Source organism: Capra hircus, chromosome 24, assembly GCF_001704415.2.
Source record: "Capra hircus breed San Clemente chromosome 24, ASM170441v1, whole genome shotgun sequence".
Classification (NCBI taxonomy): domain Eukaryota; kingdom Metazoa; phylum Chordata; class Mammalia; order Artiodactyla; family Bovidae; genus Capra; species Capra hircus.
Genome location: NC_030831.1, coordinates 35,905,055 through 35,924,867, shown reverse-complemented (window position 1 = coordinate 35,924,867; position 19,813 = coordinate 35,905,055). Strand labels below are relative to the sequence as shown.

Here is a 19,813-nt window from a genome sequence, read left to right as displayed (position 1 = left end):
TGCTGTGCCAGCCTTGACTGACTTCAGATTTGGAGCTGGTCCAAATCTACTGCGAGGCGATCGCACTCTGAACCTACCGGGTTTCTTTCTCTCAGGGTAAGGTCACATGACAGTTTCCAGTCCGGGCGGAGCAGGGTCCTGGGGGGAGGAGGGACGGGAGAGGGGAGGGGACGCGGGGTGGGTGGAGACCCCGAGAGAGTCCGCCTTGTGGAACAGTGCCCCCGTTGCGGGGCGGAAACTTGGAGCGGAAAACGTGTGAGTCAGGGGACGCTAAGCTGGGCCGGCCCCTCCAGTCCCAGCAAGTTTGACGATTTCCCTGAGTTCTCGAGCGCGGCCACGCCCCCTGGCTGCGCGGCCAATCCGCGCCGGCTCCGCGCCCCTCCCTCTCCGTGTGCCCGGCGTCCGGTCCAGCAAACTTGGTGGCTCCCCAGCGCGTGGGCATGGTGCACGGCAGGGTCTCCCGGCTCTCAGTCCACGACGTGCGCTTCCCCACGTCACTCGGGGGCCACGGCTCAGACGCCATGGTAAGCACTGTCCGTCCTGGTGCCCTCCTGCCCCGCCGACGCTAGGGCCCCTTAGGCGCGGGGCCCCGAGAGGGGGCCCTTTGGAAGGTTTCCCACCTTTGGAACCGTTGCTTTTGTAAGTGGAGTGAAGTATCTAGAGACTCCCCATCCTCCTAGGTTTTTTTATTTTTCTTACTGTTCCTTTCTTTGCTGGCATTTAGTATTTCCTGTTTTTACGTTTATGATTCACATTCTGTTGGAAATGCGAATCGTATTTGCAAAACGATGTTGTTGGGGCGCCCCCAGAGAAGCACTAAAACACAGCAGGAGTTCCTGCACCGTGATGGAGCCCAGGAAACCCCCACACAGGGTGTTTCAGGTGGTGATCCCTGCCTCCCCCTACAACTTGCTCTGTGGCCAGGAGAAAGCCCTGACTCTCTGGACTTCTTGGGCCCATCTGTGAAAGGAAGGAGTCAGTCTACCTAACACCGTGAAGAGTTAGGTAGATGTCAGCCTTTGGAGATGCAGTCAAGTGAGCCCTGAAAGGTGTTTTGTTCCCTGACAGTGTTGGCAGGGCGCTCCACACCCACATCTCCAGCGGTGGCTCCCAAACGTGAGTCCTGCCGCCTTGGATCCTCATTGCTCCTCCCCCCAACCCCATGCCCACTCACCATTGGCCACACTGGAAAAACAGAGTTGCCTTGTATGTAATGAATGTGGGAAGCCTCCCTGTTAGGGTAGTGGTTACCTGTTACTGGTGGGGAGTTGAGGGGGATTGGTACCCCAGGCCTTCGATTCAAACTGTAACATTTGCCTCTTGAATGTGGAGGGCGCATTCCACGTCCTCTATGTGCACCTGAAATGGCCTCGTGTTTAAAAGTGCTCAAGTGATTTAAAAGAATGTCCTTTGTTCTGAGATTAGGTTATTCCTGATTTTCAAAACCCTTGTGTCCTTTCTCATAAAATGTTATGAAGTGAAAGTCGCTCAGTCGTGTCTGACTCTGCGACCCCATGGGCTGTACTACTATCCATGAAATTCTCCAGGCCAGAATACTGGAGTGGGTAGCCTATCCCTTTCCCTCCTCCAGGGCATCTTCCCAACCCAGGGACTGAACCTAGGTCTCCTGCATTGCAGGCGGATTCTTTACCAGCCAAGCCACCAGGGAAGGCCAAGAATGCTGGAGTGGGTAGCCTATCCCTTCTCCAGCAGATCTTTGAACCCAGAAATTGAACCAGGGTCTCCTGCATTGCAGGCGGATTCTCTACCAGTTGAGCTACCAGGGAAGCCCATATGATGTTATGGTAAATGACCAAAACCACCCATTGGGCTGTCCTTTGTGAATCTCCAAACATTCGTTTGAAGTTATGCTGATATGTAAAATTAAAATACCTGATTTAGGGCAACTGCCTCTGCCCCTCTGTGGGATAACGGCTGTGGGGAAACCACACAATCTCTCCAGGCCTAGTTTTTCTAATCTGTAAAATGAGTATAGCAGGATCTGCTTTATCCATGTAAATGAGATGTGTGTAGACAGTCTGACACAGAAGGCTGTCAGTAGGTGTGGCTGTAATTACTGCTCTCCAATGAACTGAAACCTTGACTTTCCTCTTTGAATTTGTAAAGTGTTAAGGTTGCTGGCTTACTGTAGAATAAGAAATGGAATTTGTCTCTGGCCTGAATGGTTTAGGACATCTGGGTCAGGAGAGATTATATCTGACACCTGCATTGCAAGCTCATAAATACTTATGTATATTAGCTCCTAGAGATGCGGTGTGTCTTCTGTGCTCATTCCCAAGTGCCTCCATTTTCATTTTATTTATTTTGGGGGCCGCCCCATGGCATAGGGATCTTAGTTCCCTGACTAGGGTTCAAACTCATGCCCCCTGCAGCGGAAGTGCAGAGTCTTAACCACTGGACCACCAGGGAAGTCCCCCCAAGTGCCTTCTTACTAGGAAGTCTGCGTGGCAGTTCTCAGCAATATGGCCATGACTTTCAGGATTGCCCCCATCCCACCCAGCCCCGCTACCCAGCCCTCATCACATGCTGGATTCAGCAATTCAGCTCCCTCAGCACTTGCCAGCACAGCAAGCCTTCCTGGTCACAAGTAGGATATTTTCACGAAGGAGCCCTGAAACTGTTCCCCATACTTGTTCTAGCAAAGTATTTCATGTGTGTGTGTGTGTTTGTGTGTGTTTGTGTGTATTAGGCACTCACTTGTGTCCAACTCTTTGCGACCCCATGGACTTAGCCCACCAGGCTCCTCTGTCCTTGGAATTGTTTCTTACCAGCCTTTTAAGAAATGTGGACCACTCAGGCCTTCAATGTTCCAGGCACTCACCAAGGTTTCAGAGAGCCCAGATCCAGCCGAGCCTACCACCTCCCAGTGATAACTTTTTTCTTTTCCATTGTAGTTTATTACATAATACTAAACATAATTCCCTCTGCTATACAGAAATCTCATTCCTGAGTCTTCCCTCTCACCCCAGGTCCCTCTGCCATCCTCCAGGAAGACATTCCTTTTGTCCATTCAGAGCTCCTGTGTTTGCTTTGGGGAACAAGAACGGTTTCCTCCAACGGGAGCTCTTACTGCATCTGCTCTTATGTGACATCATTACTGGGTTTATTTGGGGATTTCTCACGTTTGCGGGTTTGGGGGGTCATTTCCTCTGCAGCACACAGACCCTGACTACTCAGCAGCCTATGTTGTCTTGGAGACGGATGCGGAAGACGGACTCAAGGGCTATGGAATTACCTTCACTCTGGGAAGAGGCACTGAAGTTGGTGAGTTGGGCCTCTCTTGAGGCCCTAGGATGCCTTCATTTCACTAACATTCCAGTTCTGACCTCATTTGCCCCATATGTTTGCCGTGAGTAAAAACAATGTTTGATGGTTTGCTTATTTCACTAGGATAAATTTTTTAAATAGCAGAATTTGGCTTCTCTCCTTGCGGTTATCCATAGAACTGCAGGCACATCTTTGAAGCTCAGCCCATCTCTCTGCCGAGCTAGGAGAACCTGAACTGGGTGAGCAGCTGAGGGGCTTGAGAGGGGAGACGTGTTCATGGAACAAGGCTTATTGTTGTGCACACAGAGAGTCTACTTGCTTTTGTGAATCTTCCACACGGAGTTGGTTTCAAGTTTACTGCCCTTCTTTGCAGCAAAGCCCGTAGGTCCTGCCCGGTTTCAGAGCTCTCATTCGGGAAAAGCAGACAATGAAGGCTGCTTGTTGAGCCACCAGTCGGTCTGTCTTTTCTCAGAGCTGGATGAGGGCTCAGCGATGTCTTGAGCCTCCACATTTTTGGAGACAAGGAGACAGACCCAGACAGCTGTTCAGCTAGTCCTGCAGAACATTAAAGTACAAATTATTTGCTTTTTTTTTTAAAGCATAATTTGGTTTATGCACGCACAAAGAACAAAATTCAATATGTACCAAAAGAAGACCTCTCTGCCAGATCAATTTCACTGAGTCCTTAGGGGCTGAAACAAGGAAATAGATTCTCTGACTTTGGTGACTTGACCCTCTCTCATGGATATTTGCACTGTCAGCCCTCTCCTAGTTGTAGAACAGTCTTGACCCATTGAATGATTTTAATATCATCAAGCAGATAAAAGAGGTGTGTGTGTGTGGGACAAGGGAACCTTTCTTGAACATTCTGTGGATGTCATTAGGCTGTCCCCACCCCTCCCAGGGTTGCTGTCCAGTCATCCATCAACCAGGCCTTGCATGGACTCCTCCTGTGTGCCCCCGTGTGTTACATGTTCTGCCAGGCACCGCAGGAATGACTTTACAAGGAGAGAGAGAGGGGACAGAGTCCCATGTACAAGGGACAGGAATGCATGAGCTTGTCAGGGAGACAGGCGCACAAGAAACAGTAGTGCAGTATGAGAAGGACCGTTTGTTTTAAAGTGAGTATGAACTACACGGAAACTGTCCAGGAGGGTCGGGACAGCTTCAGAGCAACGGTGAGGTGTTGTGATGAGCCTTGAAGGGTAACCAGGAATTGGCCGGGCAGATGGAGGCACCTGAGCACTGATTCCCAGACTCCCACCCCCTAAGTCAGCCATTTACTGTCGATGTTTCTCCGGGCAGTGACCACTGACCCCCGCAGGCTGGAGAGCTACATTTCAGCTTCTCCTGCCATTTGAATTCTCTGGTATAGGTTGAGACCTTTATGAAGCTCTCACCATGCAGGGCGGCCCCCAAAGTTTGTGCCAAACTCAGCAAGCTTACAAGATGCGTTCTGGAACAAGCCTTCGGAACCACTGTAAACAGCCAGGACTTGGAACTGTGCTCACTCAGGCCCGCCGTGAAGGGCCTGTGTTTCCTGGTACAGGTGTGCTGCTGAGTTCATGGGGTGGGGGCCTCCCGTACTCCTCCCCACCCCCACTGTCCCTATGGACACCTCCGGCAGGAGAAATCAATTCCCATCTCTCTGCCTAGAACAAATGGCTCTTTTGTGGTGACAGAGTTGGCTTCCGCCTGTTTCAGACCACAGCATGACAGAAACATTTTAACTGTGACCTTGCTGCCTTTTTCAGGTGACTCACTGCCATCTCACTGAGCCATTACATGGTGTTTGAATTAAAGTTGAAAAAAATTCCATTAGCTCATCATGGTTCTTCTGCAGCCTTTATCAGCTTACTTAACTAATCATTCTTTTATAATCTAAGAAAACAGTGCTTGCATTACCATGAAGAGAGGGCCTTAATGTGTGAGAGAGGGAGAGGTTATGCTTGATTTTTTTTTAAGTATAGATGAGACCAATATAGTTTTTGTATAGGAAAAGAAAAAAAGATGAAAAAAGCGGAATTTTTAAAGAGACTAAATAGCCATAAGTGTTCCTGGCAGCGTGAGAGCTCAGACCCACGTTCTCTGTAGCCTTTCTGACTTGTCCCTCCTGGGCAGGAGGATCCCAGAGAGTTTTAGGCAGATGTAGTCACAGGAGAGAGCCCTGCCTTCAAGGCCCAAGTTTCTCCAGGCGGATTTCCCACTCATCTTTTCGGACACCGGAATCAGGCTGACTCTGCGACCCCATGGACTGTAGCCCACCAGGCTCCTCTGTCTGTGGGGTTTTCCAGGCAAGAATACTGGATTGGGTTGCCATTTCCTCCTCCAGGGGATCTTCTGGACCCAGCAATTGAACCTGTGTCTTCTGCATTGCAGGTGGTTTCTTTACCATCTGAGCCACCAGGGAAGCCTGGAGTCAGATCACCACAACCCAGTTTCTATGGAAGCCACCAAATTTTAGTACACTTCTTTCAGTGGACTCAGTCTGAGGGAGGAGAATCCACATCCTCTCGATGAATGTATTGTTTGTGCTTCTGTTGGAGCCAAAAAAGATGGGCTCATCCTCAAGGTTCATTAAATGCATTTGCTCTGTGACACAAACCAGTCTGTTGTGTAACCCTCTCCTTAGTGAGACGGAAGTTTGATGTAGGTATTGATACAGGTCTCTCTGAGCCGCCAGCTTACTCTTCACATCTCTAATCCAAGAGCACCAATCACCAAGGGGTGAGGGGCGCTCTGTCTTCCCAGAACTCCAGGGGGTAAATGTCTGAACTGGAATCATTCCACATCCTAGTAACAAGAGGCCTAGAGAACACGGAAGGTGTGGGGATCAGCCCTAAATACTCAGTATGAGCACCAAGTGAGCGCTGTGTCACGCAGGAGCCAAACGTATCCCGTGAACATGTTTAGATACTTTCAAAATTGCTGGGGTCCAGCACCGGTGGATCCAGGGTGATTCGAAGGTGGGGACGGAGTCAGCGTCTTTGGAAAAATACATATTTAATCACAGATATAGAGAGATTAGAAATGGATAGTGTAGTAGGAAGATTAGTGGAGAAAAAGAGGCTGAATAACTTGGATTAGGTGGAATAGCATCCATGCTCCAGATGGGAATTCAGCCAGAAAAACGGGAGCAAGAAAGAAGCGACATGGGGGAACCAGTCTTTCCGGAAACTGATCCGATTTCTTTATTTGGGGGTTTGCTTATATACCTTTTGTTACACATAGGGATGAATATAGAGTCACGCGGGAGTCAGCAGTCCTGACCTTTATCAAAATCAGGTGCTTCACATAAATGTATAAAAAAGGTACATCATCTTCTGGCCATGAGTGAGACCTGCTGACATTTTATGATCCTTTCTTTCTGATAACCAAAAAACTTACTTCTTCCAAGGGTGTTTTTTCTTAAACCAGGCACCACCCTCCAAATAAAGTTACATTCCTATAGGGTGAGGGTGTAGTGAGTTACAATCAAGAAAGGAATTTATTTAACCCAAGGTTAACATGATTAGTCTTAAAGGTTAATTCTTATTTCTCCTATATGTTAGTTATATTCATTATAAGGGTAGAGAACATGGAGATTTAGCAGCAAACATCAGCCCAACAAATAAAAATCCTTTCATCAATGCGCCCCTTAAGATCTATTTAGTCTTAAGATATGATAAAGTTACATTTTTACATAGCAAGGACACAGTGATTTATAACAAAGTACAGTGATCTATTACAAAAGAGAAAATCCATTAACTCAAAAAGTCTAGTATTGCTAACATCAAAAACTACTATATTTCCTTTGCTATATTCCAAATACATTGATTAATATATTCCCAGGTGCCTAAGGATATGGAGGCCTGGCGGCAATCATTGACTCCACTAGAAGAAAAAGCCCTATGCTAATTAACACTCTCAAAATACTCCAAAACTCTCTGTGCTGTTTATGGTTGAGAGGTAGTAAACAATCATGTGCATAGTGGCAGGAGTATGGATAATCCTGTCACACAAGCTAGTCTGTCAGCAGAGAGGTTTGACCTGAGACATCTTTGTCCCACCCAGAGCAGGGAATTAGCAGCAATTATTGACACAACAAATGAAAAACCCTTCACCAATATAATTCCTAACCAACACACTATACTAATAATTTCTAACACCCCAAAGAAATTTGCCTTTAGTAAGTCTAAAACATCTCGTGCCTCTCAGATTGGGAGGCTGTAAACAATGACATGTGGCCAGACGAACCTATACAGGCAGGCTAGATAACCTTCAGAGGAGTCCGTAAGCTGTCACGCCCAAGAATTTTTATTGCCTTGGAGCTGCACCTTTACTCCTTCTCCGAGAGAAATGGTTATGGGGGAGAGCCCCCCGTAAAGTCACAGGTGTAGGTGAGAGCATAAAACAGACTCTGGTTTGGGGGTTAGATGCTCGGGAATGGGGGGGGGGGTTTCCTGAGGCTTGATCACGCCTTTGCGTATGCCAAGCCTCCTTCCTCATGACCTTTGCCATGGGCGGAGTTCCTCACGCTGGCTCCCGGCACAAAATGTCTTTCTCCTAAGGTCTGTCTAAAGTAAAACTGTGTCTCTGAGACTACCCTGTGAAGTGATGTGAGAATTTTAACATTGAAGCAACGGCTATGCTAAACAACAAGTCAGTCAACATTTTTTATAATAAATTCATTGCTTTGAGGCTAAGTTGATTATTCTGGCCATTTAAACATAGACTGAGAGTGTTTTATAGATTGAGCAAATGATAGAAGGGTCTTTGCAGAGGTTTTGTTTTTTTTTTGTTTTTTTTTTTACTGATTCTTCATCTGAAATAACACTACAAATTCTTATTTAAGTAGAATACCAAAAATAAGTAATTGATGGTAATGCTGACCCAAATGAAGGTTAACCTTCAAATTAGTTTAATGTTCATGAAGTTTTTTCATGTACTTTAACATTTTACATGTAAACATTAAACTAATTGCAAATTCACTTCATCTTTAATATAGTTATATTGTGAATTCAAGATATCTTCCATACTTGACAATGATGAAAAGACATTTCTAAAAATTCTATAAGTCAGTCTTCTTATTCCTTGGGAACAATTTAATAGCAAGATTTTGTTTTGCAGCTAACATATAGACAAAGTGAACAGGAAAATGATTTGGGAACATGCTTTAAACTTTCAGGTCTATGGTTCTTTTCATGTGGCAACCAATCAAAATGGATTTGCTCTATTCAGAAATTAAGCTCTGAATATAGGTGAACAACTATTCTGTTTATTAGTTATAACAACCACAGATGACATATTTGAGGCAATTTTTAAAGGCATGTACCTTTTATATTTAAAATTATCTTCATAAAATGCCCACTTTAGTTTGCAGTACTTGCGTGTCTTAATTTATTCACACCAACACTAAAGAAGAATTGTATCCTCTTTCACAGTTGTCTGTGCTGTGAATGCTCTGGCCCCCCACGTGCTGAACAAGGACCTTGGCGACATTGTTGGGGATTTCAGAGGTTTCTACAGGCAGCTCACGAGTGATGGGCAGCTCAGATGGGTAAGGTGTCTTGCTTTGCAAAACTATTCTGTAAATAACATTCCTGAAGTCTCAAGTCCTTGGATTGTAACAACTGTGAAAATAGAGACAGGTTTAAGATATTAAGGTAAACATCTTAGACGAATTAGGGCTTGAACCAGGTGGACGGTCAGTATTTTAAGGTAATCTAGTCCTTTCTGTGAGACTTGACTCTGGATATACTTGGATCCCAAGAGCTATCACTGCCCTTCCAGACCTCATCTCTGCTCCCTGAATGGAAAGAAGTGGTCTAGACTCCCTAGAAGAGAAAGTGCCAAATGGGAACCTTTTAGAGAGAAATAATATGAGAAGTGAAGTTGTGGGAGGCAGTTATTAAGGACAGAAACGTTAAGAGAAGAGCAAAAGTTAAGGAGAGAGACACCAGAGCGCCTTTATGTGTGTAGGACTGTATTTGAACCTTAAGTTCAAAGCATGAAAAAAGTGAGATTCTAGAGATAGAATTTTATCACAGTTAGATCAGTGCTTTCCTGCTGGCTCAGTAGTAAAGAATCTGCCTGCAATGCAAGAGACCTGGGTTCAGTCCCAGCTCAGGAATATCCCTTGGAGAAAGGAATGACAGCCCACTCCTATATTCTTGCCTGGAGAATCCCATAGACAGAGGAGCCTGGCAGGCCACAGTCCATGGGGTCACTAAGAATCAGATATGACTGAGCGACTAACACTTTCACTTTTTCAAGGTCAGTCCAGTAGCTGACACCTTGCCTGTGTCTCCTGACATAAGCTCTGTCTTCTAACTGTTCAGTCTCCTGAGCACAGAGAAAGGCACCTTGTCCACATTGCCTCGGATTTCATTCTTAACTTCTGCAAACCGAGTGAAACTTGCTTTAAAAGCATCCCCTGGAAGGAGTCCCCATTGGTTGAATCTGAGGCGATTCAATAAAGGTGGTATTTAACTGTGTCATAAATATTTAACTGTTGGCATTTTACTTGTTTTCCTTATTTCTGAATTTTGGTGCTTGGAATAGAGACTCTTACTATATCCTTTGCTTTAAGAAAAAAACAATGCAGTAGTCATGGCTGATAAGTCATTGAATAACCTAAGAGCCCCTGAGTCCATTCGGATAGCAAACACAACAAAGGAAAGCTTGTCATTACCACACAATACAAACTAATATAACGGGAATGGCAACGTTAGAAAACCACCATGTTGCAAGCACCATGGCAGTAACTGCTTGAGGCAGGAACAATCAGTGGATGCTAAAACCTAGGGGCAGTGTTAATCTCCTTACTTCGAAAGGGAAATGGTGACCACACAGCGGAGAAGCCTAAAGGATACTAAGTTGCCCTAGCACTAAAAGATAATATGTGCATGCTCAGTCCTAGCCGACTGAGTCCCCGTGGACTGTAGCCCGCCAGGCTCCCCTGTCCACGGGATTTCCCAGTCAAGGATACTGGAGTGGGTTGCCATTTCCTTCTCCAGGGGATCTTCCTGACCCAGGGGTGAAACCTGCATCTCCTGCATTGACGGGTGGTTTCTGTATCATCTGGGCCACTAGTGAAGCCCTAAACAATAACAGCCCTGATAATAGCAACCAGAGTGCAGTGGCAGCATCGCAATCCAATCATGATGGGGCTGCAGACAGCCCAGCTGTTCCTCCTTGAAAATACTGATAATTATTTTCTTAGAAAAGAAAATTTGCTCCAGATAAAAAGAGACTAAAGTGACATGTCAGCTAAATGCCATTTGTGAATAACAGAAAGTACACTATTGAGACCGTTGGTGCAATTGGATTATGGACTGTCTTCATAGATGATAGTGTTCTATCAATATTATATTCCCTGAATTTGATCATTGCACTATGGCTGTGTGAGAGAATGTCCTTGCTTTTAGGAACTATACTCTGAAGTATTTAGGATTAAGGGGGCATGGGATCTACAACTTACTCTCAAGTGACTCAGTAAAATAAATTTTCCTTATGTATTATATTTTATTTACCTGTGTATATATATGTATGTTTGTGCATGTATATATATGTAAATACAAAGAGAGAGGAAATATACAGGAGTTTTTTGTACTATTCTTGCAGATCTTCTATAGGTAAGAAACTACTGGAGAAGAACTTAACCTCCAAGTGAGTTTCCATTCAGTTCAGTCGCTCAGTCGTGTCCAACTCTTTGCGACCCCATGAACGCAGCACGCCAGGCCTCCCTGTCCGTCACCAACTCCCAGAGTTCACTCAAACTCATGTCCATTGAGTTGGTGATACCATCCAGCCATCTCATCCTCTGTCATCCCCTTCTTCTCCCTCCTTCAATTTTTCCCAGCATTAGGGCAGAGCTTCCATTGCTGCCTTTTAATTCATGAAGCGTGTCCCTGGCTAGGAGACCTAAAGATCCTTTTCTTTCCTAAGAAGTGCTGGTGTGTTTTGTTTCCTGACCAGATCGGTCCTGAGAAGGGTGTGGTGCATCTGGCCACGGCGGCCGTGCTCAACGCTGTGTGGGACCTGTGGGCCAAGCAGGAGGGGAAGGTAATCTTCCAGCAGCATCTCTGACCCCATGGAACATACAGCACACGACAGAGGAACACAACTCCCTCTGCAAGCAAAGGCATGTACAGCAGGCTCCCAGGGGATGTAAGGAGAACTGTTCAATTGTTTGTCTGCCCAGAGGGATATTGGCAACAGTTGGGACATCATCGGAGTAGGTTAGAAAGGGCTGAGAAAAGCATGCCAGAGGTGAGGGCCAGCTGGAGCCAGCGGGTTGGGGCGCCGGCAGGCATCGGTCTGATGGGGGAATTTGCCACTAGCTCATTTATTGTCAGAAAGCACGTGGGTGCCTCACATGTTTTACAAATCTTTTCTTTTCTTCAAGCCTCTCTGGAAGTTACTTGTTGACATGGTAAGTAAATTCTTTAATACTCTGTTTTCCGTAAATGAAATGGATCTCATGGATTCCACGCCTTTTGATTATCAGTGGATACATTTCAGCATCGTCTCTGGATTAGTCACTGTGCTGCTGATCAGGCAGTACGCAGTCGGGTCCAGTATTGCTTCTGTGGTGTTTGAGGTGGCAGAGAGCTGTGCTCACGCGGGCAGGGGTGTCTGCTGGGTTCCACCTCCCCCACTCTGGTGCTTCCTTCCATGTGTGATACAAATTATCAGGCTTGTTTCATGACTATGCAAAGGGGATAATCCTAACTTCTCCAGAAACTCCACAGAATTGGTTCAAAGACTAGTTGAGAAAAGTGCTTCAAACTCTGAAGACCAAAGTGTTATTACTAAGATATTACCTGGTCGCTTTGACATCAAAAGCAAATGGCAGATCAGACCCTTGAGGAAGGAGCCCAGGGTGAATTCTAAGGATAGGCCTCTGCCCTTTCCTTTCTCCCTGACATGTTGATACCAGGGACAAGCATCTCACTGCCCAGGAGGAGGAAACTGGGCAGGTTAAAGGGAGTGAACATCAGACCCAGGCAGACCTGGCTTTCAATCTGGGCTCCACCACTTGCTGGCTGTGTGACCTTCAGCATGCCACTTAACCTCTCTGAGCTTCAGCCACCTCGGGGCAATGTCTTGGACGGTCACGGAAAATCTGGTGGTTAACAAAGGCCCTGGTTATTATTTGGCCTGATAACTAAGGAGAAGCAAAGAACCGTGGCCTTGAAGATTGTTGAGGAAAGTGGAAACAAAAGGCTGTCACATCATTTCTGACATGGTTGCAGGTGGCATGGGGGCATCACCGGAAGGAAAGGGCATGGACCTCGTGGGCCACCTGCAGGCTCTAGGCTGGCCTCTCCAGGGAGGTGCCAGAGGTGGCCCCCAGAATTGAATGATCTGACGACCCCTAGGAGGTAACTGAGATTGCCCCGCTGTGGAGTTTTCATTCTTTTGGATCCTGTTCCCTATTTCAAAGCCAGTGGTCTTAAAAGAAGCAGAATCTCCATGTTCAAAGGGCTTTGATGACACTGAAGGGTCATAGTGGCATAGGTACTGTTGGTCACAGTACAAGCTGCTTCCCAACAGACTGACTTAGATTGGTGGGGGGAGGTCTCAGCCAGAGGCCCAGCTGAGAGTGTGGGCCTCTCCAGAGAGGGCAGAGCCCCGAGGACAGGGTGGGAGGAGGAGGCCCAAAGGTCCTTTCCTGGACAGAATGAGCCCAGGCCCAGCGTAAGCAGATTCTTAGAACCGAGATCCACTTGTGGACTGATGTCGGCCTTTCCATCCTGCCATCTTGCCGCCAGGACCCCCAGACGCTGGTGTCCTGCATCGATTTCAGGTACATCACTGACGTCCTGACAGAGGAGGAGGCCTGCGGTGAGTCGTCCCCACACACCGGGAGCTTCCTGGTCCATTCTGACCTGGCAGCCGCCAGGCCCAGAGCCTTGTTGTCTAAAAGAGAATGACACTTTTTATTTTTTCCAGAAATTCTGCGGCAAAGTCAGGTCGGGAAAAAAGAGCGAGGTGGGTTGTGAGAAAATTCCCTCGTTATGTTTCTCTGGTTGTGCACCTCTGCAGGTCCCTGTCCTTGGGGGCTCACATCACGTGCCCCCCTCCATCCCCCGCACACAGGTGGTTGGGTACGGATGCAGCAGCCTCCAGGGGTGACCTCTTAGGCCAGGGTTCACCTCGGCCTCTGCCAGGAGCAGGGCTGGCTTTAGAGTCATACTGCACGGCAGGGGAAGGCTTGACCAGCGGGGCCTCCCAGAGGGTAACCGGGCCCCAATGTGTCATCCTCGGGGCTGGGGGATGAGGATGAGCAGGGCAGGCAGAATAGCTGGATTCTCCACGGGAGCACTTCAGCCACAGATGATTCTAAAGCTGGAGGTCCCACGGGTGCAAACTGTTGAAGATGGTTTTGTTTCTGCAGAGGAGCAAATGCTGGCACATGGCTACCCTGCCTACACCACGTCGTGTGCCTGGCTGGGCTACCCTGATGCCACGCTGAAGCAGGTGGGCTGCGGAACCAGCTTCTGTAGACAGCAGATGTGACATTTTCCTCTTGGCCTTCCTGAAGCATTGTGGGTTCCAGGCTTCATCCTGGATACGTGGACGCATTCCACATAAAAGGGGAGCTGTTTCCCTTGTGGACGCAGGACTCTGTAGCCCGGCGAGCCGGCATCGGCTCTGGAGGCAGCGCTGTGACCTTGTATAACATGACCCCTGACCATGCTCTGCCTTGGTTTCCTCACTACGAGGTGGGAAATGATAGCTGTCCCAGGGGTAGTTTTGAGGATTCTGATGAACGCTGCCCTGTGTGATGCTCACAGACCACAGGTGGCCCGTGGCTGCATCACTCCCCTTTCTCATCGCCCTGTGCTCACCGGCAGCTGACAGAGAAGGGGGACTAGCTTCTGGCTGTTACTCTTTCACCAGCTCGGTCTATGGATGCTGCTGCAGACTATCACAGCTTTAAAAAGAGGGACAGAGACGCTCCACTCCCCCCACCAGGGATGTTGTGACAATGAATGAAGTGGTTCCCATAGAGATGAGGCAGGAAAGTCACCAAACAGCCTTGCTCTGTTGGCTAAGCTGTTTGTGCTCTGAATTTCAACAACACATGGTTGTTCTTCTGGTTCACGGTGCGGCCGTAGCGTTTGTGAAGCCGAGTCAGAGATGACTGAGGTGCTGCTGAGACCAGGGAGGGTGTGTGGTGATGGCTCTGCTCCTTTTCCCACAGCTCTGCAGCGAGGCACTCAAGGACGGCTGGACCAGGTAACTCATTTGAGTGATTGTGAACTTGACTCTGCAGTTGGCAAGTGAGGCCAGGAGGGAGCCAGGAGCCAAGAGAACCAGGGAGGTCAGGATTCGCCAGGAGCAGCCTGGCATGTTGGGACCCAGAAGTTTCATCTGAGGCCCTTTGTCCAAAGATAAGATATGAGCCTAGTTAGAATCCTGGAACCTCAGTCAAAAAAGATCATTGATTTCCAGCTTTATCCAAAGACAAGTCTAGTTAGAATCCTGGTGTATCAGAGTGAAATGAGATCATTGATTTCAAGCATCCATCCAGAATAGAAAGCCACTCTTTACTGCAGTATCAAGCGTTGATTCAGCTTCTGTGTGAAAACATCCAGACGCATGGAGCTTGGTAGGGAGTCTGTGTGTAATTGAAGGGCTCTGAGTGTTAGAAGAGCTTTGATGTAATGAACCCTGGACTCCCCTATACCTTCCAGCCACTCGTCCCAATGATTCTCCTGGGAATTCTCCCAAGAGCCAAGCTCCTCCTCTTCCCCAGGCCACCTCTTCTCCAGCCTACCCCACTGCACTTCTCGTCTGTCCTGCTGTGTGGTTACGGACCCCTGGGGATCCTGGGGTTTCCTCTGGGTTAGCTGTGGCTGTCCATGGCTACTGCGAGTCCATACATCCGGCTCATGGTGGACGGTGTGCCTGTCACTTGGATTTCTGCATGAGCCTGGCCACCTGCCTCCTGCTCCTCCGAGAGTGGTCTGTGGAGCAGGAGTGCCAGCCAGCCCTGCTGCAGCTGTGGTAGATTAAGAAAATTATTTGTGTAGGTTGCTTGATGAATGATAAGGACTAAAAAAAGTCTCCAGTTAACTTAAAATGCAGAATCTTGAGCCTTATCCAGACCTGCTACATCAAAATCTGTATTTTTTGTGACTTAAAAAAAAAAGTTTTCATTGGAGTATAGCTGGTTTACAAAATTGTTAGTTTCAGGTGTACAGCAAAATGAATCAGTTACACATGCATCCGCTTTTTGGGGGGTTCTTTTCCTATATAGACCATTACAGAATATTGAGTAGCATTCCCTGTGCTATACAGGAGGCCCTTATTAGTTATCTGTTTTATAAATAGTAGTGTGTATCTGTCAGTCCCTATCTCCCAGTTTATCCCTCCCCCACCCCCTGGTAACTGTGTTTTTCCTACATCCATGACTCGACTTCTGTTGTATAAATAAGTTCATTTGTAACTTTTTTAGATTCCACTTAGCACTCTTGCCTGGAAAATCCCATGGACAGAGGAGCCTGATAGGCTACAGCCCATGGGGTCGCAGAGTCGGACACGACTGAGCGACTTCACTTTCACTTTATAAGGGATATATTTTTTGTCTGATTTCACTCAGTATAACAATCTCTAGGTGCATCCCTGTGGCTTCAAATGGTAATTTTTCATTCTTTTTAGTGGCTGGGTAATACTCCATTGTATGCATGTACCAAAAATCTGCATTTTGACAAGATCCCTGGGTGATTTGCATGCTCAGGAAACATTGAGAGGCACTGAATTCCTGTTGATCCTCAGCTAAGTAAAGGGCTAGGGAAGTGAGAACTTGATGGAGGCAACATGGAGCACTGGAAAGACACTTGGGATGTGGTGGATTTGGAATCAACATTGTGCCTTTTCCCCATTCCCTGTGAGTACCTGCTGTGTGATCATGGGGAAATTGCTCATCCTCTCTGAACCTTGTTTTCGCTCTAAACCGGGAATAGTAGATGTCATGGTTCTCCTCAAAGTTGCTGTTTCTGAAAAGGACCAGCACGGCTGGGGTTGGCAGCAGGTGCTCGTAAGTGCTGGCACCTTTCCTCCCTCTGAGTAGCTGGGAGAGGCTGACACAGTGACCACTGGGGGTCAGAGAAGGCCCAGGAGAGATCTCCTAGGCCCCTGAGCTCAGAGTCCTCCTGAGGCTTCCACCCAGGATGGAAACGTCGTCTTCAGTGTTTGGTGCTGAGCACAGAGGATGTAAGGGGCTTTTTGTCAGCACACAGGGTGGGTGTAATGGAATGTAGGGAACCTCAGGCCATCCAGGCTCCAGAGCAGCAGGCTGATGCCTGCCTGCAGGACAGAAACTAGTGAGCGAGGGGCGAGGAATATGGCTCACCTGCCAGGTCTGACCACACCTCTTTTGTTCTTAATTCCCTTCTGTGGCATAGCAAAACCCAGCACGTTATTCAAGTTCTAGTGCTCTGTCCACTCCTGGACTTGAGGTCAGCAGGTCATTTAGAGTTACTGTCCTGATACTGAGTAAAGAGAGATGCTTACAGGGTTATTTTTGAGTGGCTTGTCTGAACACTGACTGGGAAAGGGCAAGAGTTTACTGGAAGACAGGACCTGTAAATTACTGAAACAGTCACTTCTGCAGAAAATCCAATGTCTTCACTGAGTCAGTGAACAGATCTAAATTATGAGATGAAATTTATGTTACAGGTTTAAGGTAAAAGTTGGTGCCGATCTCCAGGATGACATCCGTAGATGCCGACTCATCAGGAACATGATTGGGCCTGAGAAGACACTGGTAAGTACCCTCCCCGGCCGCTGAGAAGTAAGCAGCCTCTTGTGAGGCCTCTGCTGTGTCGCTTCTGTCATGTCCAGCTCTTTGCAACCCCATGGACTGTAGCCCACCAGGCTCCTCCGTCCATGGGATTCTCTAGGCAAGATTACTGGAGTGGGTTGCCATTTCCTTCTCCCGGGGATCTTCCCAACCCAGGGGTCGAACCCATATCTCTTACGTTTCCTGCATTGGCAGGCGGTTTCTTTACCACTAGCGCCACCTGGGAAGCCTCTGGCTAGGGCCAAAACACAAGCTGCTTCAAGCAAGGATTAAAGAACACTGGGAATTTTTAACACTGTATGTCAGAGGTACAGCTTTACGGTCTCAGAGTAGGCAAATCTTAAAAAAAGCTGAAAACCAACAAACACAAGTGAGGGGGTGGATAGTTTTTAACTGTTTTATTCTGCAGAACCATTCAATAAGATAAATTTAGAGATTGTTCCTTTGTGCTAGTGTGGCTGTGCCTGAACAAACAGCTCTCCCATTGGTGCCCCAGTGTGTCAATCATTTAATCCCCCTTCTTAACAAATCCGCCCAGCTGCCTTTGGGTAGGTGGGTTTCTAGGAGCCACTGCTCAAGAATCTGGAACTTTCGGTGCGATAAATGTAAGGATCAGCCACTCCTGTGTATTTTTATGTTTATTACGTCTAAAATATTTTCCTAAAAGAATGTCACAATACAATAGTTTTAAATTGTTTTGGAAGCATGTTTCATATATTAAAATAAAAGTTTGAGTCCTTGACCTAGGATCAAAAGCCCCATTATTTGTATATGAATTAACACCACTTTTGTCTTCTGAGGTCATCCTCATCTAAATAATTTATGACACAGATCGATTCTGGGTGTACCACTCAGCATGTTCTACCAGAGAAATCCATCTCTGGGTCTGACTTGGCCAAGCATGATGATGTCAGGGACGGAGAGGCCCTTTCTTACCTCTGCACACTCAGCACCTGCCTTCCAGAGGCCCAGACTTGAAATCATCATTTACTTGACTTATTGCAAGTTACTCCTTTGCATGTCAGCTTTCCTGTCTGTAGGATGGGTTAATATGAACTGCCTCATAAGAGTTATTATGACATTAAATGGGACAGGATCCGTAAAACGCCTGGTGCAGTAGGTGCTTAATTAATGATACAGTTGGGGTTATTTATTATCGTGCCAACCAGAGTAGACAATAGCCAATAAGAGACCATTGAGAACAAACAGCATTAACTGAGTGATTCAGAATGTGATGAAACAGTTCCTACAAACTATGAACCTTGCAAGACAAATGTATTTTGGTGGTTTCTAAATGCAGGCTGGGCTTCCCAGGTGGCAAAGTGGTAAAGAAAATGCCTGCCAATGCAGGAGACATGGGTTCAGTTCTTGGCTCAGGAAGATCCCCTGGAGGAAATGGCAACGCACTCCTGTATTCTTGCCTGGGAAATCCCATGGACAGAGGAGCCTGGTCGGCTACATGGGGTCACAGAGTCAGACACAACTGAGCATACATGCACAAATGCAGATCAGGCTGGAGCTTCAGAGCCAGCCAGCACTTCTGGGCCCAGCCCAGGGCACTTCTGGATCTCACAGCAGCTCCCTGTCAGGCTCATCTCAGCGGCCCCCTTTGATCGGTTACATGCTGAGCCCCACAGTCGTGGCGCTGAGTGACCGTGAGCAACAGACAGCACTTCCTCACTGGAGGCACAGCCCTGCAGCAGGGTCAGCAGTGGGCAGGCCTCCCCTCGAAGGGTCTCTCTCCCCTTTAAGATGATGGACGCCAACCAGCGCTGGGACGTGCCTGAGGCCGTGGAGTGGATGACAAAGCTAGCCGAGTTCAAGCCACTGTGGATCGAGGAGCCCACCTCCCCTGACGACATTCTGGGACACGCTGCCATTTCCAAGGTAGAGAAACTGCTGCTGCCAGAGCGGTGGTCTCAGACCCTAGGATTCCTGGGCTTGTTCCCTCTCGCACTGCTCTTTATCCTAGAGAGAGCAATCACTAAAAGCTGAAAGGCTACCAGCAACCCAGAGGTCACCAGACCTGATTCCTGTACTTTGTAAACACAGAAATGACTGATGTTCAGATCTTTGACTCACCCAGACTGAAACAAAGTGGAGGTTTGCTAAGGTCAAGGTCAGATGGACCCATAGAAGGCTGCCTCTGTTTCCCCTAGAGTCCTTGAACCAGGGCAGATCCACCCAAACTGGGGGCCCTCTTGGCTTCTCTCCCCTTCAGGTGTCAGAACTCAGTGCATGACAATGTGAGAAACATCCTGTGTCTCAGGGAGTCTCCATTAGCTAGGTTCACAGCACTGACTATGAAGCCAGAGGGGGTCACTTATAAAGGAGTCGGGGGGAGGAACAAGCTGTGGGATGTGAACTTGTGATGCCATCAGACCCAGGAGGTCCAGTGCCCCGCTTTTGCGGCACCTGAAGCTTCACACAGCTCCAAAGCAGGGCTCTTTCCTTTTTACAGCTCTAAATAGCTGAACTGCCAAAAAATATTTTCAAACATTAGGAGTCAGTTCAAAAGCAGTAAAGTGACATCAGGTTGCCTTGTATTCACAGGCACTGGCCCCCTTGGGCATCGGCGTGGCCACAGGAGAACAGGTAGGAGACATCTCCCTGGGGTGGCACACACTGGCACTGCCTGTGGACACTGCCCACGGGGCTACACCACCTGTGTTCTGTGATGGGAGGTTTTTTCCATCTAAGAAATGGGGCTACTTTACAGCAAGACAT

The 19,813-nt window shown here is 47.6% G+C and overlaps 1 protein-coding gene across 2 annotated transcripts in view; it reads left to right on the top strand.

The window, feature by feature from the left end:
* Positions 270-19,813, top strand: part of ENOSF1 (enolase superfamily member 1) — a 23,203-nt gene continuing 3,659 nt past the window's right edge. The window contains exons 1-12 of one of the 2 annotated variants that reach the window (XM_013974282.2): positions 270-524; positions 3,177-3,285; positions 8,712-8,827; positions 11,248-11,334; positions 11,678-11,704; positions 13,047-13,119; positions 13,228-13,266; positions 13,673-13,755; positions 14,483-14,517; positions 16,963-17,050; positions 18,839-18,973; positions 19,640-19,681. In XM_013974282.2, coding sequence (XP_013829736.2) covers positions 441-524; positions 3,177-3,285; positions 8,712-8,827; positions 11,248-11,334; positions 11,678-11,704; positions 13,047-13,119; positions 13,228-13,266; positions 13,673-13,755; positions 14,483-14,517; positions 16,963-17,050; positions 18,839-18,973; positions 19,640-19,681 — 918 coding nt within the window. In that variant the 5' untranslated portion in view covers positions 270-440. Of the gene's footprint in view, positions 525-3,176; positions 3,286-8,711; positions 8,828-11,247; positions 11,335-11,677; positions 11,705-13,046; positions 13,120-13,227; positions 13,267-13,672; positions 13,756-14,482; positions 14,518-16,962; positions 17,051-18,838; positions 18,974-19,639; positions 19,682-19,813 lie in introns of those variants that run through there. The other variant, XM_018039649.1, reaches the window with a different exon arrangement.